The sequence below is a fragment of the Lissotriton helveticus genome, chromosome 12 (assembly GCF_964261635.1).
Source record: "Lissotriton helveticus chromosome 12, aLisHel1.1, whole genome shotgun sequence".
Taxonomy (NCBI): Eukaryota; Metazoa; Chordata; class Amphibia; order Caudata; family Salamandridae; genus Lissotriton; species Lissotriton helveticus.
The window spans coordinates 259,376,513-259,399,467 of NC_136073.1; the positions used below are offsets into that span (position 1 = coordinate 259,376,513).

General features: G+C 48.0%; 1 protein-coding gene across 2 annotated transcripts in view; it reads left to right on the forward strand.

The window, feature by feature from the left end:
* The window catches only part of WWP2 (WW domain containing E3 ubiquitin protein ligase 2), a 523,918-nt gene that overhangs the window by 131,813 nt on the left and 369,150 nt on the right, over positions 1–22,955 (forward strand). For both annotated transcript variants that reach the window (XM_078669521.1, XM_078669522.1), the window contains exon 3: positions 10,009–10,140. In XM_078669521.1, coding sequence (XP_078525647.1) covers positions 10,009–10,140 — 132 coding nt within the window. The remainder of the gene's footprint in view (positions 1–10,008; positions 10,141–22,955) is intronic.

The window sequence follows — 22,955 nt, forward strand, 5'->3', positions numbered from 1 at the left end:
CAAAGGTTAAAGTGACATTATAGATAGGATTTGTAATAATATCTTACTTTACATTAAAAAGAACCTTAGAAATTCACTGGAAAAAAACAAGGCTTTAAAAGAATGTGATAGGTGAAAATTTCATGTAAAACATAAAGTTTTAAACTAACAAAACCACTGCAACGATTGTCAAATCCTGTGGGTTTGAAATAATGACTAATGCGAATGACACCCAATTGGCGATCTCAAGAGGACAAAAGCCAGAAGCCTCCAAATTTAGAATTACTGATTTCATGAGGATGGTGACAACTTAGATGAGTCAGAGTTGTCTACAACTCAATGGAGGAAAAACAGAAATCCTCCGTATAGGAAGGCACAAGAATTGTTGTCAGAAGACCGGTGGCCGAAAGTACTTGGCACGGCTCCCTGCCTGAAGGGAGTGGTAAAAAACCTTGTTTTTCAGCTGAACAATAAGCTTTCCATGAAGCAACAGATGACTAATATTTGCAGTACTTTTTCAGCATTCTCCAACTGCCAAGGAAATTGTTCAATTGACTACCAATATGTTCTAGGAAAATGATGGTGCTGGCCCTCATAAAGATTCGATTTGACTATGGGAACGCACTTTTGGTAGTGCCTAATAAGACCCTCCTCTAAAAACTACATGTGGTGCAAAATACACCAGCCAGTTTGGTCTGTAAACTTCCTCCTGGTTCTCCTCCTGAATCCATTTTAAGAGGTCTACAATTGCTACCTGAAAGAAAGTGTAATCTGTTCCAACACGTGTACCTTAATCTTTAAGCACTTTTTGGGATTGGCCCTACTTATCTTCGTACAAAGGCTTTCTTGGTACCGTCCGGGTAAAGACTTGAGGGCTATGGATACTGTACTTTTGGACCCACCGTGCATACGCACAACCAGGTTCAGAGGTCATTCGATTTTCTTCCTAGCCCCCCACCATTGGAACAATCTACCCTTTCATATTCCCTCCTATTAGGACTTTGAAGGCTTAAAAATTGCTGAAAACTTGGCTTTTAAGTACCATCTCCTACCTTACCACAGACTGCTGTAACTCGCCGGGATACACCTCTGGGAAAGAGGTTTTGTGCTATACAAGCTCAGCTAACATAACCGTATTGCCCTCTCCTTTCTTCTTGGATCCTCTGTTGTTACACTACAGCATCCCTCAGGGCTCTTCCATAAGCCCCTGCTCAACATTTGTATCCAGTCCTTAACATCCATAGCCCGCTCTTTTGGGTTTGAAACTGTTTCCTATACCGACAATGCCACAATTATAATCTTCCTCCCCATGGTCAGAACAGTACTAAAAAGAATTTCTGAGTGTATGATGTCAGTTATGTCCTCGATGTGGGAAAACTGCTTATAACTAAATGGAAACAAAACTAAGTTCCTCCAATTTGGCCATCAACTGCTAGCCTTCTGACATGGATCCTCTCCCTGTACCTCCCTCATCCACTAAGAACCTGGGAATTTGGTAATAAATTTAGCCATCTATCCGGCATTTGTTTCTCTTTGCTACGTATGCTCAAAAAACTCATCCATCTCCTGCCTATTGCATCTTGGAAAATTGTTGCTCATTCAGTGATCACATCCTGGCTAGACTGTGGGAACCCTCTCTAGCGGGGTCTGCCCAACTACCTCAATCACAGACCGACTGTACAGAACTCAGCAGCCAGGCTTATTTTAAAACTGCCACCATGTTCCTCTGTGTCTAACCATCTGCCAGGAAAACGAGCTAATTTCAAAGCATGGTGTTTTACTTACTGAGTGATTCACAAGGTAGGGCCTGCCTGTCTGTAAGGTTTAGTCAAGCCGTACTCACCTTTACGGTCTCTCCATTCTGGTGCTTTGAAGAGCCTTGTCATTCCGCTCATCAATAAGTCATGCTCAGTTGGCTGAACCTTAGTGTACCTCTCGGTCAAGCTCTGGAACTCCTGCCTTCTAGACCTGAAACTCACCACTAACCATCTGTCTTTTCAAACAAACTTAGGACATGGCTCTTCTGAATGTTTCTTTTTGTCTCTGCCTAATGTTCCTTAGCATCAAATTGCCTCTTGGAGTATTTGCGCACTGTACAAAATCTCATAGCATAACACGATATATGTCATATTTTGGGACAGATGCCAAGCATTACTGGCTGATGTGCTCTGTTTGAACCTGCAGATTATATTCACTGTGTACAGGGTCCTCTACCAAGTCACTAAGGTCTTCTTTTCCCTTAGATGATGGGGAAACACTATCTGCATGCTGATTGCAACTGGTGCACGGCAAAGTTATTAGACTTCTAGTGAATGCGAGATATGAGGTACAGTAATACCTCCACTGTCTATTGGTGAGGCGCATGCCATTAATATTGTCTCAAACATCATGGCACAAATGTCATCCCAAAAATATTGTGGTTACAGCAATATTGTGGTAGAGAAAATCGCAGACCAGAAAATTATTTTTTTAAGTGTTTAATATTGATTTTTAAACATAGTTGCATATAAACGATTTGGTGTTGTTTTTGTATTGTTTTAAGATTTTGTTTTCAAGTTATTATTATGTTCGTATCTGAAAGAAACACGTAGTGATAGATTCCTTGCCTTAGAATTACCCCCAGACGTCAGAATGGATCCAGAAAGTTTTCTTCAGCAGTACCCCTGCGTGTCGGTAGGTGTCATCGTGCGGCTCCGCATGCATCGTTGGCGGCATCATCGCCGAGATGACGTCGCAGGAGCCACTTAGACGCGCCCACGTGCGCTGACATCAGTTCTTTCTTTTTCTGCGCCAGCAAGCACAGATCCTGGAAGAGCACGTACCCCCAGTCATTTTTTGACTGAGTTTTTTTTAGGCCTTTTACCTCATTTCTTCCAAGTCGATCGACTCCTGGTGTCGTAGGGATGCCCGGCTTCAAGAACTGCGGGGACTGTCACTGCATGATGTCTGTGACGGACCCACACAGCTTGTCTCTACTGCCTGGGGCGCGACCACGACTCCAAGTCGTGCCCTGACTGCAAGGCCATTGCGCCGAAGACTTTGCGGGAGCGGTCCCGAAAGTTACTGGAAGTCCGGCAGTCGGCTCTGTGCCGCTCAAGGACCCGGGGGCGACCCCCTCTTTCTCTACCAACACCCCACTCCTGAGAGCTTGGTTGTCCAAGCCTCTGCTTCCCAGAGCGCATTCCCTTCCACACCTCCGGATAGGGAATCCAAAAAGCTGGAGCAGCTTGACAAGAAGCTGTTTTCATCTGCCAGCTTAGTTCTTCTGTCGGTGAACACCGCATGCCTCTTGGGCCGTTACTCCCACTCTGTGTGGGACACGGTTGCGCAGGTGCTGCCCAACCGTCCGGAGAAGGCCCAGACAGTACTCGCCCAGGCTGTTGCAGCTGGGAGACACGCAGCTAAGTTCACCATCCGTTGTGGGCTTGATACCGCCGACTCGCTAGGCAGGGCGATTTACACAACGGTGGCACTTCAGCTTCACACCTGGCTGAGAACAGTTGGCTTCTCTGGGGATGTCCAGAACACTTTGATGAACATGACGTTTGATGGCATTCGCCTTTTAGGCAACGAAGCGGATAGTGCGTTGGATCGCTTTAAGGACTCACGGGCTACGGCTAAGTCCTTGGGCCTGTTGGCCGCTTGGCCTCCTCCGCCTTCTACTTTTCGCTCCTTTAGTGTCCACGGAAGGGGTACCCCAACACGTTCATTTCAGAGCCACAGGCCTGCGCAGCAACAACCTCAGCACGGCTGCAGACGTGGGAACCGTCGGGCGGTTCTGGGGGCCAGCGGGCGGGTCAGTCCTCCTCCACCCCCCCCAGCATCCACTTCAAAGCCTTCCTAGTCCCAACGTTTGGGCCCATCAAACGCCAGTAGGCAGCAGAATACGCCATCATCTCCCCCACTGGCGCATCATCACCTTGGACAGGACAAATAGTCTGAAGGGGCTACTCCCTCCCCTTTGAGACTACCCCTCCAGCCATGCCACCTCAGTACCACCGCATGTCTGGGGGCCATCTTGCGCTTCTGCAGCAGGAAGTCATGGCCCTCTTGGCCAAGGGTCCATGGAGCTCGTTCCTGGGTCAGAAGTAGGTTGTGGTTGTTATTCCCACTGCTTTCTGGTCCCCAAGAAGGACAAGGGCCTGCGTCTTATCTTGGACCTCAGGGATGTCAACCGCTTACTCCGGAAGGAGAAATTCAAGATGTTGCTGCTAGCTCAGGTCTTGTCTGCCCTCGACCCTGGAGACTGGATGGTAGCGTTAGACTTGCAGGACGCGTATTGCCACATCCCCGTCCTGCCGGCCCACCAGTGTTACCTGCGGTTCACGATAGGCCTGGAGCATTTTCAGTTTACCGTGCTCCCCTTTGGCCTTACCAGCGCCCCTCAGGTGTTCACGAAAGTGATGGCGGTGGTCGCAGCTCACCTGCGCAGATCAGGGGTTCCAGTCTTTCCCTATCTCAACGACTGGTTGTTGAAGGCAGGCTCGCCCCAGGCAATCGTCTCCCACCTCCAGACTACGGCTAACCTCCTGCATTTGCTGGGGTTTTCCATCAACGTGCGAAGTTGCTTCTCAGAAGCTCCTCTTCATCGGAGAGGTTCTGGCCTCAGCGCAGTTTCGGGTTTATCCTCCTGAGCAGCGAGTCCGGGATATTCAGGCTATGATTCTGATCTTTCAGCCTCCATCCCGGGTTTCGGTCAGGATGACCCTCCGGCTCCTGGGCCTGATGGCCTCCTGTGTCTTGCTAGTGGATCATGCCAGATGGCATATGCAGGCTCTGCAGTGAGACCTGAAGTTCCAGTGGGCGCAGCATTAGGGCAACCTGTCTGATCATGTCCAGATCTCGGAGGGCACTGCACGACAATTACAGTGGTGGCTCACGAATCATGATTGGGTCAATGGCAGATCCCTCTCCCTTCTCCAACCGGAAGACACAGTTGTGACGGACGCGTCCCTTCTGGGATGGGGCGGCCACATGGGAGAGGCGGAGTTCAGAGGCCTCTGGTCTCTGGTGGAGTCCGGGCTCCACATCAACCATCTGGAGCTTCGGGCGATCCGGCTTGCACTGAAGGCATTCCTTCCCTCTGTGCGGGGAAGAGTGGTGCAGGTGTTCACGGACAACAACACTGCCATGTGGTACTGCAACAAATAGGGCGCGGTGGGTTTGTGGACCCTATGTCAGTAGGCTCTGCGCCTCTGGACATGGCTAGAACATCAGGGCATTTCCCTGGTGGTTAAACACCTGGCAGGTTCTCTGAACGCAAGGGCGGTTGAACTCAGCCGCCGGTGCATGATGGATCTCGAATAGTGTCTGAACTCGGACATGGCGCAAGGTCTCTTTCAGCAGTGGGGAGAGCCTTGGTTAGATCTATTCGTCACCGAAGAGAACACGCAATGTCACCAGTTCTGCGCTTTGGAATTTCCAAGGCAGCACTCGCTAGGCGACTCTTTTCATCACGAGTGGAGTTGCGGTTTTCTATACACCTTTCCGGACTTGGTTCGAAAAGTACGGCATTCCAAGCTACTCAGCATGTCTATTGATCCCCCAATCCGATTGCCTCTTCAGGAGGATCTTCTGTCGCAGTGACAGGGGACTTTCCTTACCCGAACCTGTCCAACCTCCACCTCTTTGCGTGGAGATTGAGCGGCGGCAGTTGACGTCTTTTGACCTGCCTCCCGAAGTATGTGATGTAATCTTGGCAGCCAGCCACTAAGATGGTATACTCCTGCTGGTGGAATACGTTTGTGGCATGGTGTACAGCAAAGGCTGTGGATCTCTTTTCTGCCCCTCTGTCAGAGGTCCTTCTATTCCTCCTTTCTGTGGCCCAGCAGGGCTCTGCTCTGGGCACTCTCAAGGGCTAGCTCTCGGCCATGTCAGCCTTCCCTTTTCAAGTCCCCTGTTGTAAATATATTCATAAAAGGCATTACTCATCTTTTTCCTCCTGTTCTTTCATAATGCCTCAGTGAGACTTGAACCTGGTCTGACATATTTGATGTGTGCTCCCTTTGGGGCCCTTCACAACTGTCCTCTTCGTCTTCTCACTTTACAGACAGCTTTCCTGGTGGCCATGACCTCTGCCAGAAGAGTGAGTGTTTCTTTATTAATTGCTTTTTAAGCATTACATTTTTAAATTAAGTTACAAATTTAATTTAAATTACAATATATTTCTTTTCTTGTGTGTGTGTGTGTGTGTGTGTGTGTGTGTATATATATATATATATATATATATATATATATATATATACATACAGAGAGAGAGAGTGTGGGAGAGAGAGCGCGAGAGAGAAAGAGAGAATATGGCTTGGGGAGAGAGACAGGAGTGTCTGTCTAGATATGCCATGTTTTTACCCTTTGTCGCTCTATTGACATGTATGGGGATATTCAGACGGTGCGGAGGTCGGAAATGAGTATATATCTCAAAATAGTACCCTTTAAGGTTTAGATTGCCACATAAATTATGCAAAAAAGAAGCTGAGAACTCTAGGTAGTTTTCAAGTTTAGGTGGAGAGCAGCTCCTGTACAGAGAACCCTATAACACCAGCGACACTCTGAATCTGCTCACCTCAAATGTCTGTTTTTCTAGCAATGTTTTTAAGCATAGGATTAGCACAGTGCCAGCCACGCCGAGCTAGATAGGGTCAAAGTCTTTTGCCATTTCTACTGCAAAGTCTTTAAAGCATAGGATTAGCACAGTGCCATCCAAGCCGAGCTGTAAAATGGCAAAGGCCTTTTACCACTCCAGGCACAGTATTACAGGTTTAGCTTTGTCTAAAAACAAGGAGGCACCCAGTATTTGTCAAAACAATATGTATGTAAATTCTCTGTTTTCCTGGCTTAATCCTCCATCTCAAGGCACAAGGAACAGGCAGCACAATTAACCGATTGAATCACAGGTCAGTTATTTATTTCCATCCACAAGAGAATGCAGTGTGCAAGAAGAATTGGCAACTTTTTTTGACGATGACTGGGTTGTGCAGGGAGAGTTTTGAGGTGATCCATCAAGCGGGCACCAAGAGAAAGGGGGGACCCCAAAACACTTTTTCCCCATTCATTTTTCTATAGAAACTTTTGACACCGCTACAGCTCAAATGCCTGGATGGATTACACCACAATTGGCAGAAAGCTGGATTTTTGTCTAGAAAAGGTGCTATTTGTGATGATTTGGTGTTGTAGCAGGGATTCTGCTCATACACAGAACTGTGCATAGAGACTTGGAACCTCAGTGAATTAGGGTGTGCCAAAACTCGCCCTAGTAGCCAAAATCAACTACCAGACTAGCAATCAGTGTCTCATTGGTTCTTCCATACCCCCAATGATTAGACAACCCAGAACATGGAACTTAGAATACCTCGGGCAATGTGGAACACATGAACACTCTTTCGTTATACTCTCATACCAGTCCAAAACGGGGAGTAAATGAGAACACGTGCAAGTTTGAAATATTTATTTCTAATGCCGTGTTCTCAGACGCTGTATCTTAGTTAATACAAGCAGACATATTATAAGCAACAAGATTTTTAGCCTGGTTACTATTCCATAAAATACAAAGGGAGAAAGCATGTTAAAATGCTAAATGGAAATAGGCTAGTTTACAGCTAGATATCACCCTCCCTTGCTAGTAGGTTATTTTATATCTACAGAAGGTCTCTTGGGTTTACAAGGGCGGCCCCATACCTCTGGTCCTAGTAGAAATGGATCACTTCATTTTCTACACGGCTCTCTGCATGCAAATGTTCTCAAAGTGTGTGAGCATGCCTACGCAGTGCATTATTAAATGCGCCAAAATCAGAGGTGGCCACTGCTGCATATATGTTATGTCTAGAACGTGCGCTGATCAGTCCGAACAACAACCACTGTGTTGAAATAACCTTGAAGGCCTCGACACTCACTGTTCAGACAAAGCTTACCAAGCAAGGCTGCTGGTATAGAAAAACATATTATTCTTGTGTGAAGCAAAACACTCTGCTAAACTCTAAATATTTATAATAATGTGTGCCGTGTGCAAAGGGAACAGAAAGGAAAAAATGGCATTTAAACTTCTAATAATCTCATGCCAACTTAACACAGTGTAAATGCAAGGCTCGTCCCCATGACAGTGTAAATCCTTTCAGTAGTTTTAAGGTAATTCAGACTCAAAAACTTTGTATATATCACGCTGCGGAAGCACCATGGACCCAACAGATCTCATGCTAATCTGATTGACTGCCACCACATCAACAAGGATGTGGTGGCAGCAATTTTTGAAATCAGTACTTAGAGTGGTCAGACCGCTGGCAGCTATTACAGTGGTCAGGAGACCGCCGACAAGCATGCAGCCATCTGACTGCCATGTTTTGATCTGACCGCTGAACTGGCGGTCAGATTTTGTCTATACTACGGCAGGGGCATGCTGCGGCCATAGGAATATGCTGCAATAGATGCCTCGATCCGTGCAGCGCTTAGCACATCAGTGCACTGTGTGCAATGCAACATATCGTGCATGGAAAATGGCGCACACATGACAGTGCTAAAGTAGGGAGGTACTACATGTGGCCCCAGCTGCATGTTGCTACAGTCTGTCACCCTGGGGCCCCCTCGTTGCCTGTCTTTCCGACGACTTTTTCATGGCGGGGTCCCCGTCATGAAAAGGTTGTCAGAAAGAGCCATAATAATCCTGACGGCCGTGCCGGTCTTGGCACCGCAATCAATCTGGGACTCCTTTCTGACCGCCGCACAGTCTGGATCTATGATCCTGGCAGAGGCGGTGGTGTTGCGTCCTATAGCTGTGAGTCCGACTGCCAGTACCCTAATACAGCGGTTCGACCGTCACCGACGCACTGTCGGCGGTTTGACAGATGACATTGTAATGAGGCCCTTCCCTAAGTCCTGAGTCCTTCAAAAAGGCTAAAAGAAGACCCTAACGTCCCGCCCCCCCCCACCAAAAACCCGCCACCCTTCCAGGCCTGGTATTGGGGGGGGGGAGGGCCTAGCGGCATGAGGCCCAAAAACAGTACAAAAAGTAAATATATATTGTGTGCTACCATAAATCACTAGGCCTACCTGCCTCCCTGAGCCTGTAAATTTCGGGGACCTCATCCCCCAAGGCCAGATCAATTACTGTGTCCTGGGGTGCCCTCCCTTGGGAGATACCACTATTGTGGGCAGGAAAACATATGTCCGCTCTTGCCACATGGGAGGCAACATATATTTCCATACCCACGTTCTTGTGGGCAGAGAAACTCACATTGCTTCTGCACGGTGGGAACAAACAAACACAGGTGTATGGTGGGGGCCCTAGTTATAGTTACCTTGGATAACTAGAACTAGTGAATTTCAGTGGTTTTGTATTTTTAAGATGTAATGTTGTTACTGGACTGTTCACTTCTCTCTCTCTCTCTCTCGCTCTCGCTCTCGCTCTCTAATACTTAAAAACGTCTATTACAAAACAAGCGTATGAAATACTAACTACTTTTTTTTTTTACAAAAGTGAAAACATAATATCTCAATTTCACTTGTCAGAAGAAATGCATTGTAAGTTGATGGTAATTGAAGAATAAGCATTGCTTTGAGACATCATCCTAAGTAAGCACGCATCCTTGGAGTGTTGAACATCTGCTAAAAAGTGATACAGCGTTCCTATTTAACTCTAACATAGGTGGAGAAACATGTGTGCTTGATTACTGGGTTGTGTCTGAAGGTAAAATGCACCTATGCAAGTGTCATGAATAGTGAACGACAAGCAAGAGGGGCAAAGCAAAGGAAGAAGGCATCTCGAGGCTCTTACCTCTTTGAGGTGTCGCTCATTATGTGAGGAGCAATGCGGGTGGGCTCAAGGAGAGGTTAAAGAAGACGAGATGTATAACCAGGCAAGGAATTAGCCTGTGTCGCCTCTCGTTGAGTTGTTTGGTATTTTTTCATGTGGGTAACTAATGCTGAATTCTAGATGAAAGACCCCGTGGAGCATGGCATTCTATGCAGTGCCCAAGCCAATGGTAATTCCTCCTCCTTTTCCTCTGCCTCACTCTCTGTGTCCTCCTATGTATCCCACAGTGGTGACCACGCAACCGAGCCTGCAGGCGGACCACAAAGACAGCAGTGTCTCAGATGGAGAGCTGACAAATCTTCTGAGCAAGCTGAGTGTTGATCTGGGAAGTGAGCCCGATGGCAGTCCTGTGACAGAAGGTGAGTGCTGTCTGTTTCTCCTTGTGCACGTTTGCTTGCCAGGAGCAAGGATGGCACGAAACGATTGAGTGGAGAGGCATGCGAGCACAGGGCCAGGGGCAGATGGGCAGATTTCTGTAGGGTGCTTAGTTGTTTGTGTTTGTAGACAATATTATTTTGTAGTATCAAATATTCCGTTATTTGTTCAGAGTGTAATTATCACACAGGTTGCTATTTTCTCTCCCATTCAATTTCTTGTGCTGTTAGCATTTACCAAATACAGTATGTAAATAATACTGAAGCAGTGTTATGTATATTTCATAGTGAGACTCAGGGCTGCCTTTGACCTTCCAGAGAATATAGAAGTGGGGCTGAGAGGTGTAGAGGGACTGTGATGTGTGAACAAGCTTCTGATCCTGGAAATCTGTATTTCACTCCCATCATCCCTTAGTTCTGAAAAGAAGTGCTTAGTCTCCCCAAGGTGAATTAAGAATCACACTTCCTTCACCTGAGTCATTGTGCCAATAGTGTTATAGTTCTGTAGCATCCGGGCTGCTATTTGTTTCAAGCATAATGTACTTCCAAGGTTCTATATTCAAATGACCAGGTTGTATTGGAAGGTTGAGCGTCCATAAACGTGTATCCACAGGATGGGCCTTCACCACTGGTAAGATTAATGACAGATGTCCTTTCTATGTAATCCTCCCAAAGGGGTGTAAGCCCCAAATGCAGAGGAGCTGAATAATACTTTGACAATTAATTCATAGTGAAGTATTCTCAGGCAGCAATGAGGTGATATCGACTTAGAACATCATGTGAAAGACATTGTCTGTCGAAATCCTCGCTATGTAGGAAGAAGTCCAAAGTCCATGGGCTCAATGTACAGTATGACTCAGTCAACCCTGCCTTATATTCATGGAAAATATGCTTTACTTAGAGACACTAACCGTAATAAAGAATGCAGTGGTGTTGTTGCATAATGCTGGCCTATTCCTCACACTATGCGACACATTTAATCCCATCATTGCTAAAAGGTAGTAATGTGGTTGTTGGTAGGGAAGGTATGTGGGAACTTTAAAACTTAAAAACAAGGGATCCTTTATGTGCTATTATTCAATAGATCACCTGTGATCAAACAGAGTGCACTGAACCACAAATATATAAACAAGAAGAAAAGTATGTTAAACTAGATCTGATAAACAAGCAATCTTAATTTCCTCAATGTATTAATAAAAGTTGTTTATTTATTTAAAAAAAATGTATGTTAATGGTATTGCATTCATGAAATACATTTGAATCTAATTCCACAGACAGACAAACATTTTTTTTCCAATTCCACAATTATATTTGCAATACCCCAATGAACAAATTCATACATATTCCCAAAATATCTAGATAAAATCAATTCACATACATTTAAAAAGATTTGCTATTACATAAAAACTGTATCATCCAAAAATCTGAGCCTTCCACTACAGATTGCTTCACTACTCGTAATTGAAATAATGTCTACGCTGCGTTTCGGCTGATTATCTGATTTGTCTCCGGCTTCTTCAGGACTAATTCAATGCAAAAAGTTTTTTCTTCAAATACATTTAAAAACAATAGTATTATCAAATGTACCTGGAGCACGTTTGCCTCCGGACACTTAAAATAATGGGTGTTGATGGTACTCCTGTATTAAAGGCTTTGTTCAAATAATACCCCGATTGGTGGTCATCACTTATACGGGAGCAATCTGAGTTCAAGATGTCAGCAGATCAACCAAACTTCTCCTCCTGCTCAAATGTATTACATATTGGATACCCCTTTAGGAACTGTAATGACTTTAAATTGTTTATGGTGCCAAGTGGTTCTATCAAATCCTTTAGACCATTAGTCGGTTATTCCTTGGACCAATTAACCTCTGGTATTGTAAGATCCACGGTGTATGTTCAGCAAAGTAGAGTTCCGACGTTATGGATTCATCAATGTAGAGGAGCTGAATAATACTTTAACAATTGATTTATAGTGAAGTAACTTAAGGCAGCAATTAGGTGAATTTGACTAAGAACATCATACAGGAAGAAGTCCAAAGTCCATGGGCTCAATGTACAGTATGACTCAGTCACCCCTGCCTTATATTCATGCAAAATGTGATTTACTTGGAGACACTAACCGTAATAAAGAATGCAGTGACGTTGTTGCATAGTGCTGGCCTATTCCCCACACTATACAACACATTTAATCCCTTCATTGTTAAAAGGTGGTAATGTGGTTTTTGGTAGGGAAGGTATGTGGGAGCTTGAAACTATGATATAAAGAAATTAGTTTGGAAGAGGAAGACCGTTGTAACAACACAAGCATATAAATAGTCCAGCCCGAACTGCCAGGCCACGATCACCCTAGATCAGAAGCAAGCATCCTGGGACCGGTTCTGATTCATTTGCTTCCTATTAACACTTTTTTTCTTCACAGAGAATTACAAAAAAATGTGCTTTCCAAAAAACCGAAGTATATTTTGAAATGTTTGTATAGTTAATTTACAACCTATTTAAATGTTGTGTTTTAGAACAAAACCTGACATCCTACAGCCTTTCAATTCTCACTCTTTGCACATAACCATAGTCAGACAGTTCAATTTACAAAATCGTCTAACTTTGCAGTTAGAGAAAGAAAAGTAAACATCAACTTCCAGGATAAGATTAAGCTGCAAATTGTAAAAAGACATAAGCTAACGTTTGACTTCTGTCTCTGAATGCAGACCAAATGTGACAAGATAAAATGATTTAAAGGCATCTTATTACTCATTCACTTTCTGAGTGGTCGGTGTCCGTCGGAAGCACCAACAAACCTTGGCAACTGCAACCAACGTGGAAAGCAAAAAAGGTGCAGTGCCGGGACCAGCAAGGTCCAGGTGGATCTCTACAAGCAGGGTAGTCAGAGCAGGCCTGAGTAATCAGGGGAGTCCGCTGGAATCAAAGAAGAACCTTTTTTAGTGTTTTTAATTTAGTACTATTGATTAAATTGGTCAATTTTTTGAGTATAGTTTTAAGCAATTTACTACAGTTTTTGGTTGTTTATAGAATTTTTTTTAAACCTAAAATAAAAGTGTACCTTTTTAGTGAATACTTTTTGGGTTTGTTATAATATTTTGTAATGGTATATTTATTAAATGTATTTCATAATAATGATTAGATTTTTTTCAACACTTTCTCTATTGTTAGTTAGGATGGAATCAGAATAGTAAATCTTGACACTCCAAAGTCCAATGCTTTCACAAATATTGCTCGGATTGAAGTGTAATTAGTAAACCTGACCTCTCCAAAGTCCAATGCTTTCCTACTGTTGCATAGGTCAGAGTGAAGCTGGCTCCTTCATTGTTCTTCACCTTTGTTGTTCAAATTGGAGTGGAACTAGTAAAGCTGACCCTTTCAAGTCCAGCGCTTTCTTTACTGTTGCTCAGGTTGGATGTGAAATAGTAAATTTGACCCCTCCAAAGTCCAGCGCTGTTGCTTAGTTTGAAGTCATTTGAGTAAGTCCAATACTTTCACCAGCGTAACTAGGGCCGAATGTCGGAGGCATTGGAGTCGCAAGAGGACCTCAAGCAGCTCACCAAAGATGCAGGCCCACGGTGCAAGTGATGCATTGAGGACGAAGATCTTAGTCATAGGATATGCTTGAGGTTGGGGATACTTATTGCCCGAAGATCTTGGTGGAAGGAAGCCAACAAGCCTTCGCAACGGCAAGTTGAAGCGGTGCTCAGGGGTTCCGTTCCTGCGGCTCCGACGAGGGATACTGGTCTCAAACTTGGTGAGAGGGCTGGGCAGGCCTCGAGGAATGTGAAGAACCACCTCCTGTGTTGCTGAGCCTTTCGGAGTCCCTGGGAGCCCAGGATCAGCAGGCCGGTTAGCTTCGTTGCGTGCCTGCAGATGAAGGTAAGTGACTCCTTCGCTCCAAGGGAGATTCCTTCAGGTGTCTTGGATGTCTACAGGCCATTGAAGGTTCCTTTTTTGGAGCACCGGCGCAGACGTTGCAGCAGACTTGCAGGACGGCGAGACCAGGAGCAGCAGGAGTCTTCCCAGTTGCAGTCTCGAACCCAGAGAGAAATCCAGCAAAGTCCAGAGGGCCCAGACAGTCGAAGAAAAATTGGTGTCTTGATATGAATCTTGCCCCACAACGAATCTAGGGACCACCTACAGGTAAGCCCTTAAATACCCTAAGGAAAGGGTTGGGACAATTCAGGGTTCGCACCAGAGCTGGAGCCAATGGCTCTCTGAGCTGGTTTGAAAGGGACTATGCAATGAGGGCAGCAAATGTGTCCCGCAAGCAGACTAAGTGGCGCTGGCAAGCGCCCCCACCTTGTCCTAATATACTAAGCCTTGTCTGGAAGGTGGGCACACCTCCCTGTGACAGGATACCTATTGTCCTGCCTTCCTCTGCTCGAGCCTAGCTCAGCAACAGGAAGGCAGAATCATGTCTCTGGGAGGCAGCAGCCATGTTGAGTTGTGCTGTCTAGATGACGGATACCGAGAGCACTGAGGGTGTCCCGGAGGAGCTTTACAGTCCATGGAATCATACCTCCCCTCTCTCACCGTACAATTTGGGGGTATGATTCCAACATGTTTGATACCAAACATGGCAGGGTTCGTTACAGCCAGTTTAGAGATGGCCATCACGTAATGACGCATGGCCACTCTATGTATCGTAATGGCTGATGCACTCACAACCTGAGAGAATGGACTCCGAAGGTTGTAGGGGTGTCCTGCTCATTCAGGGGCACCCTCACACTTATAACCGAGCACCCTGCCTTCAGGATTGAAAGGCCAGCTATAGGGGTGACTTATAGGTTTAAGTGCAGGGACCTTAGATATAGAGAAACCTATATATTTTCGTAAGTGGTGCTAGCACCAGTTTACAAAGGCTGCAATGTAAGGCCTGTAGCTACAGTTTGTGGTCTCCCATGGGTGGCTTAATACATGCTTCAGCCATGGGGGATCCCTGGGGTACCTTTGCGCTGGTTACCTTAGTGCCATTTACTAGGGACTTATAAGGGTAACACCAGTATCCAATCTGGGATGTACCTAAGTACATACCATAACCAATTTAGGGGAACAGCACAGAGCCTGGGTTCCTAATTAGCAGGATCCCAGTCAGACTAGTGAGAAACAGCATAACACCAGGCAAAAAGTGGGGGTAACCATGAAAGCAGGTCCTACTTTCCTACAGCCATTACAAGGTGAGAGTCTGGTCTAAGGATGCACAAGGCTGCCTGATAATTCCGTACATCTATTAGCCTACAGATGAATACAAGCCAGGTATACCGGGGAGATAGATAGGCTGGACATTCAAACAAAACATGGGGGACACTTTCACTTGGGTGATCACTAATCGGGCAAGAGGTATCTCTTTTCCCAGCCCAGTCTGCTGTAAACTCTCTAAGCAGTAGGGTGTCTACACGAAACTGAAAGTAAAGCTTCCTATGCAGTGGTACAGACACTACGTCCCAAAATAACTTCAACCTGCGGATGGGCTTAAAATACATAAAATCACTGGTTAGCTAGTTATCTAGTTTTCTTTTTTTTTTTCTTTTTTTTTTTAAAAAAAACCTTTATTTGCAAGAGACAAATAGATGCAAAGATGTGCCTACAGCCCTCTGGGCCGGCCGGTGCAGCGTCTCAAAACAACAGTAAGGTACACAGCTCATCAGCCGACAACCAGGGGTCCGGCAGCCATGGTGCATGACAGCGATAAATTTCAAAACAACAGGATATAAAAAGGTTTAATTTTTTAAACAACCAAACAAACTAAGATGAAAAAGACAAGGCTATGCTCGAGTTGTTACGTCCGTTTCATGAGGTGCGGGGCGAGTCAGACCTAGAACAATAGGGAAAGACAGGAGAATCTTCAGAGGATAAAAGAAAAAGGGAGGGGGGGAAAGGGGGGACCCAGCGCCAGTGATCAAACTAAGATACAGCACAGGAACGAGCCGAAACACACAGCTAAGGGGAACAAGGAGTATCAGGGGGATCAGTGAAAGGGGGGTTGCAGACATCCCCACGGAACGAATTCCATTGGCCGCATATCCTACCCCATTTTTTGGGCCTGCCACGGGAGACATACACAATCTTTTCCTTGAACATGCACCAGTCCATACTATTTTCCCACCCGGAGACCGATGGAGCCCTCTGAGATCCCCACAGTTGCGCAATGTCCCTCATTGCAACCATGTTCCCCAGCGTCACCCACTGAGTCTGGGCAACATTACAATCAGTCGGCTCCCATACATTCAAAAGACAACGCCGGGCCTCAGGCAGCAACTGAACATGCACAACTTCACTCATCACCTTATACACTCCATTCCAAAAGTATACAACCTCCGGACACTCCCATATAATATGGAGGAAGGTAGCAAGCATACCACAGCCCCGCCGACACAATCCATCCTCTGAAAAACCCATATGCATCAGTCGGGGACCCGTGACATAGACCCGGTGTAGAATTTTCAGCTGAACGAGTCGCAGACGCGCCGGAATCGCAACCTCCTTAGGAGAGGATATCGCGGCCTGCCAATCCTCATCATCCAGCTCCAGTCCGTCGTCAATCCAGGACGCACGCAGGTGAAGAAGCAAATCCGACCGAGTATTAATAAGTTTCTTATATATAAGAGAGATAGTGCTGTCCGGAACATGTCCGTCCAGCACCCTGTCTTCCAGGGGGGAGCTCTCTGGGATGGCAGACCCAGCCGGGAACACCGACCCAATGGCATGACGAACCTGAAGGTACCGGAAAAACTCCGAATCAGTCAAACCATATTCCTGTTGCAGTTCGGCAAAGGACTTAACTCTGTCCTTAACCCAGAGGTCATCCAACTTACTGATCCCGATGAGGTCCCATCTATCAAACCCTTTTGAGGTCCACAACTCACCCAGCCTCTCCGAAGCAAATAGAGGGGTCACTCTGGTCAACCTATCTGTCCATCCGGTAGCCGCGGTCGCGCTGCCCCACACCCGCACCGCCACTCCAGTGGGTCCCGTCAAGTTCTTCCTGGCGCCCCGAGAATAAAACGCCCTGTAATAGTTTCCTCCGGGCAACAGCCACCGGTCCATTTCGTAAGCAGGATTCGGAACTGGACCATACATAGCATGATTAACAGCACTCAGTTGAGATGCCCAATAATACCGTCGTATATCAGGTAACGCAATGCCCCCATCGTACCAGGGTAACGTGAGTTTAGCTAGCGCAATACGAGGTCGGCCAGCCCATACCAGCTTCCTTTGGAGGCCCTCAATTTCGCGGAAATAGCTAGCCGGCACTAGATCAAGTGTGTTTTGCACAGCATATAAGAACCGGGGAAGAGACATCATTTTAAACAGGGCCGCCCGTCCCAGGGGGGATAAGGGCAGATTACACCAAGCCGCGACGTCCAACCGAAGTCGGGCGAGCGGAGGCAACAGATTCCGATCGTAACGCAACACAGGGTCAAGTGAAATATAAACACCCAAATACTTAAAACCCTCGGTGCAGACCGGGATCGGGCACACTCGGGGCAAAGAGAGAGGGTCACCGGTAAGCGAGAAAATACAGGATTTGGACCAATTAATAACCAACCCGGAGTTACGTCCGAAGGAACGCAGGACATCAAAGAGAACTCCCAATGACTTACGGGGGGACGTCAAATACAACAAAATGTCGTCGGCGTATAATGAAACACGGTCTTCAAAATCAGGAGACCACCGAATACCCTTCAAGGAGGGTTCCCACCGGAGCCAGGCGGCCAGCGGCTCAAGCGCGAGGGCGAACAACAACGGTGACAAAGGACATCCCTGCCTCGTGCCTCGCCCAAGAGTGAAGGGCCTTGAAGCTCTACCATTTACCACCACCTGCGCCAACGGTTGCTCATACAGGAGTTTAACCCATGCAATAAATTTCGGGCCAAAACCAAACTTGGCGAGAGTAGCCCACAAATATGGCCACTCAACCGTATCAAAGGCCATCGAAGCATCAAGAGAAACCAAGATGGCCGGCTCACCAAGAGATCCCGCCCTCGCTATGACGCCATGCAGTCGACGAAGATTGAGTGCAGTATTACGCTGGGGGATAAAACCGGACTGATCAGGGTGTACCAGTCCGCTAATCACCGTTACTAGTCGGTTTGCCAGTAGTTTCGCCAATATCTTGGGTTCCGCGTTCAAAAGCGAAATCGGGCGATACGAGGAACAGCACTCACGGGGTTTGCCGTCTTTATGAATGACCACAGTAGAGGCAAGCCTCTGGTCTCTAGGAAGACAGCCGAGGTCACGTGACGCCGCAAACATACGCAGCAGATACGGCGCCATTTTATCCGGGCATAGCTTGTACAGCTCGACCGGTATGCCATTAGGGCCCGAAGCCTTTCCCGAACGAAGAGAGCGAATAGCAAGCGCGACCTCATCGATGGAGAAATCAGCCTCCATTAAAACCCCGTCTGATTCCGAGAGACTGGGCAGCTCAAGATCACGAAGTAGCAAGCACGAGTCCTCCTCCGGCAAGCCCGAAACCGGCGCATACACAACCCGAAAGTGCTGGGCAAACACCTCCACTATCTCAACCGGGTCCACGACTTGCACCCCATCAACTCTCTCAACCACAGGCACCACACGATTCAGTCTGTCTCGCTTATCCAGCCATGCGATCAACTTCCCCGCTTTGTCACCCACGTCGTACAGACGCCCCTGTTGCATACGATGCAATGCCTCAGCCGAGGTAGTAACCAAGGCTCTGTAATCAGATTGCTTAAGAGCCAAAACATGCAGCGTCTCAGGCGTAACCTCAGCTTCCAACCGTTCCTCTAACACAGTAATCTCAGACTCCAATCTCACCACCTCTTCTTGTGTGCGCCGCTTCTTGTCAGCAATTAGGGATAAAGTCTGCCCACGGATAACAGTTTTATAGGCCTCCCATAAGGAGACTGGGGAAGATACCGATCCCTCATTTTCAGCAAAATAAAAAGTCATGCATTTGACCACCTCTGCTCTGATCTTAGGGTCCTGAAAATGCCATGGATTGATCGGGGCAATTCGGCCCCCATTCCCCAAACAGATATCCAAGTGTAGCCATATCGGGGAGTGGTCTGAGATCCCTCTAGCCAAGTGTTTAATTTCACGCACAGAGAGCAACTGCACCACCGGCACGAGGAAATAGTCAATTCTCGAGAGACTGCCATGAGCTCCCGAGTGGAAAGTGTACTGAAGCCGGCCAGGGTGCAGCTGCCTCCAGCAGTCGGCCAAACCAAAGGCATCCAAGAATTTCCCCAACCATAACTGCGAGGCAGGGAGGAGCCTGGGGGGGCTACGATCACTCTCTCCATTAGCCACAGAGTTAAAGTCCCCACCCAACACCAGTAAGCCATCGGGCAAACCAAGGACAACCTCCCCCAAGTCGGTGAACGTGGTAGATTGCAACCCAGGCGGGACATAGACAGACAATATGGAAATCAATTTCCCCTCCCATCTCCCCGTAATGCCAGCGTAGCGGCCCCTGTCATCCAGCACCGTGCTATCTATCTCCAGGGGAAGGGAATTCCTGACCATGATACCGACCCCTCGTGATCCCGAAGTAAAGCCGGAATGTGCCACCAAACGATAGCCTCTTCTGTCCAATGCATGACATGTATTGCCCACCAAATGGGTCTCTTGAAGCAAGACCACATCTGGGGCGTGTCTCTTCAAATATTGTAGCACAATCCCACGTTTTATCCTGTCCCCAAGACCGTTAACATTCCAGCTCAACACCCTGAGTCCCCTACCCCCATCCCAAAAGAAGACCGATCGCCCCCCCATCCCGAAACAGACACATGAAAGCAGTTGTAAAGCAAAGCACAGCCTCGAAACCAACAAAGAAAAAAGAACCCCACCACCACCCCCAAGGAACCCATCAAATTCCAACCCCCCTCCCTGCACCCCTGCGGTAGACCTAGTAGCCACCCCAACTTGCAGTGTGCCTGTCGCCCCATTGAACTAACCTACAGAAAGAGAGAAAAAGTCCCCAGAGGAGGAAGATCCCCGAACTCCCCCACCCCCGGGCATTCACACAATGCTTGAAACAAAGTCTCTAAGCCACTGCAGCTGATGCTGGCTCGCCGATGTAGACTCACTGCTCCTGACCCTCCACGCCTCCCTCAGCGCCTCTCGAGTCCTCTGGGCCCTCATGGCGCGTCGACAAAGTGTCCAACCAGTCACTAACCACCTCAGGGCGGTCAAAGAAGAATGCACGATCAGCATGTTCGATTCTCAGGCGGGCCGGGAAGAGAATGGCATATTTCAGTCCCAGGTCCCTGAGTCGCCTTTTCACACCTGTAAAGCCCATCCTCTGTTTCTGAACTGCCTGAGTAAAGTCAGGATAGAAACTGATTGAAACGTTCTCAAATTTAGTGGGCCCATTGGTGCGCGAAGCTTGCAGGATAGCGTCCCTATCACGAAAGTTGAAAAGTCTAGCAATTGTGGGCCGCGGGGCGGCTCCCGACTTTGGCTTGCCACCCGGAACACAGTGGGCGCGCTCCACAGCAAAGAATTTACTGAGGCCTTTCGGCACCAGATGCTTCAACATGAGGTCCTCCACCAGGATATCAATAGGCATGTCAGCAGAATTCTCCGGGACACCCACAATGCGGACGTTATTGCGCCTGGCCCGGCCCTCGAAATCTTCCAACCGATTGGCAAACAGGTCACAAGTAGTCCTAAGATGGCGGACTGTGGTCTGAAGGTCCGAAACATCCGTGGTCAAACTAGCGGTCTTGAGATCGAGAGATTTGACACGCTCATTCGTTTTCCCAAGGTCTGCTCTGATGAGGGTGACATCAATCGCCACCGTATCAATCTTAGCCGCTAGTGTTTCGTATTGCTGACCCATGGCGGATTGTACACTCGCAATAGCGCCCATAACGTCCTTCAACGTTGGCTCCTCGTCGTCAGGAGCACCATCCCCAGCTTCTTCCAGGGCACCGCTCAATCCGCCCGGGGATCCCCGTGGTCGAGTAAATCGATCAATGGTCTGAGATTGGGTGACCCCCCCTCGGGATGAGCCTCTAGCGCCGCGCCTCTCAACGACTGTTCTGCCCGTCATGTCGTGGAAGGAGCTCCAACGGGAATTGTAGAGTCAAGGCAAAGCAAACTTCATCGTGACTGGCTCTGAACTGCGAGTAGACATGGGCGCAGCAGAGGCAGCAGGCTGGCAGCGATAGCAGAATAGAAACTCGGATCTGGAAGTGAGCGTTCAGAACAAAGATCAGAAACGAAACCGAAAGTACACCAGGGGCAGCAGGCGTGGCTTATCCGCCGTTGTTGTTCGATTGCCACCTGGGCACCTCGGGGACTCAAGCCCCCGGCTGGCATACGATATAGGCCCCAAAGTTCAAAGCGCAGCAGGACCAGTATCCGACGGTCAAATCGATTTCTGAAAAGAACGCTGGCATCAGCAGGGCTTCAATAAAGAGTACCCATCGTCAAAATCAAGATCTTGCACAGGATAGTCGCGGGAGGTGGAAGGGGTATCGGGAGCCCTTAGCTCACGCGTCCATCTTGGAATCGCGCGAAGCTCCTCCCCCTATCTAGTTTTCTTGACGGTGGCAGCCTTCTGCAAATCTTCAGCCATCACAAATGACCAATAAATATTTTTCCTCGCAGCCTTTAAATGAAAAACAGATGTGTCCTGGTGGAGCCTTAACGAATACAGGGACCTGATGGTCATCTAGCTGCAGATTCCTTAACTTAGAATATCCCCAGGCGTCAGACTGGATCCGGAAAACCTTTTCCCCAGCAGTACCTCTGCATGCCGGGGGAGGCGACTTCGCCCGGCCCCGTCCTGACGTCCACGGAAGTGACGTCAGTGGAGCCATATAAGTCCCCCTTGAGGTGCTGATGTCAGTTTTTCTACTTTTCCGCATCCTAACGCAGATTCTGGAGAAGGAGTTCCTCTGGCCTATTTTAGTTAATCAGGCCTTCTCGATGCCTTTTCGTGTCTGGAAGAGTGTGCCGATGCCTGTGGGCTTCAAGTCGTGTGCGTCCTGTTCGCGGCAGATGTCGGCGACAGATCCACATGAGATCTGTATGTGGTGCTTGGGCAAGCACTACGACTTCGCAGAGTGAGATACCTGCCAGCAGTTGAAGTTGATGTCCCTGCGGGAACGACTGATGCAATTGATGTCCACCCGGTTGTCTTGGTCAGAATCCTCGCGGCGCCGGTCTCCGTCTCCAGCAGAAGGATCCAAACAGCGCAGTTCTTCCTCCCACGCTGAGGTTCCTCTTCGGGGCAGATCCCGGAGTCGTTCCCGTGGACGTCGCTCGTCTGCATCGGGTAAGCACCGGAAGAAATTACGGAGGTCGTCGACCTCTCAAAGCGTGATGTCGTGGCCCACTGCTCCTGGTCTTCACCGGACATGACCCTTCAGGAGTCTGCCCCAATCTTCCTGGTGTTTGGGCGACTCGGACTCAGATGGAGACCTATTCCAGGGCTCTCAGGGCTCTGCAAGCCTACTTTGGGTCACCCCCTCTCCTTGGCGTGCCTTCGGGCCCCACAGTGGGGGTAGGGACTCAGGTAGGGGGTTCATCGGTGGGTTCGCACTTGGCGCCGACCGAGTGCCTTGACCCCGGTTCCGGGGTCGCTGCGACGTCGGGACTCAGCCTGGAGGAGCATCCCACTCTGACGTCTAGCCCTCCTGATGCGTCTTCGCACAGTCATGCGGGGCACCCTGCGTCATCGCTGGACGCGGCTACAGCGCAGAGTTCTTCTCAGAGTCGACCTTGTTTCTTCCTGCAGGCTTCTGCCTTGGTGGAGGTCGAGTCGATGTCGGTCCGACGCTGGGCGGACGAGTCTTCTTC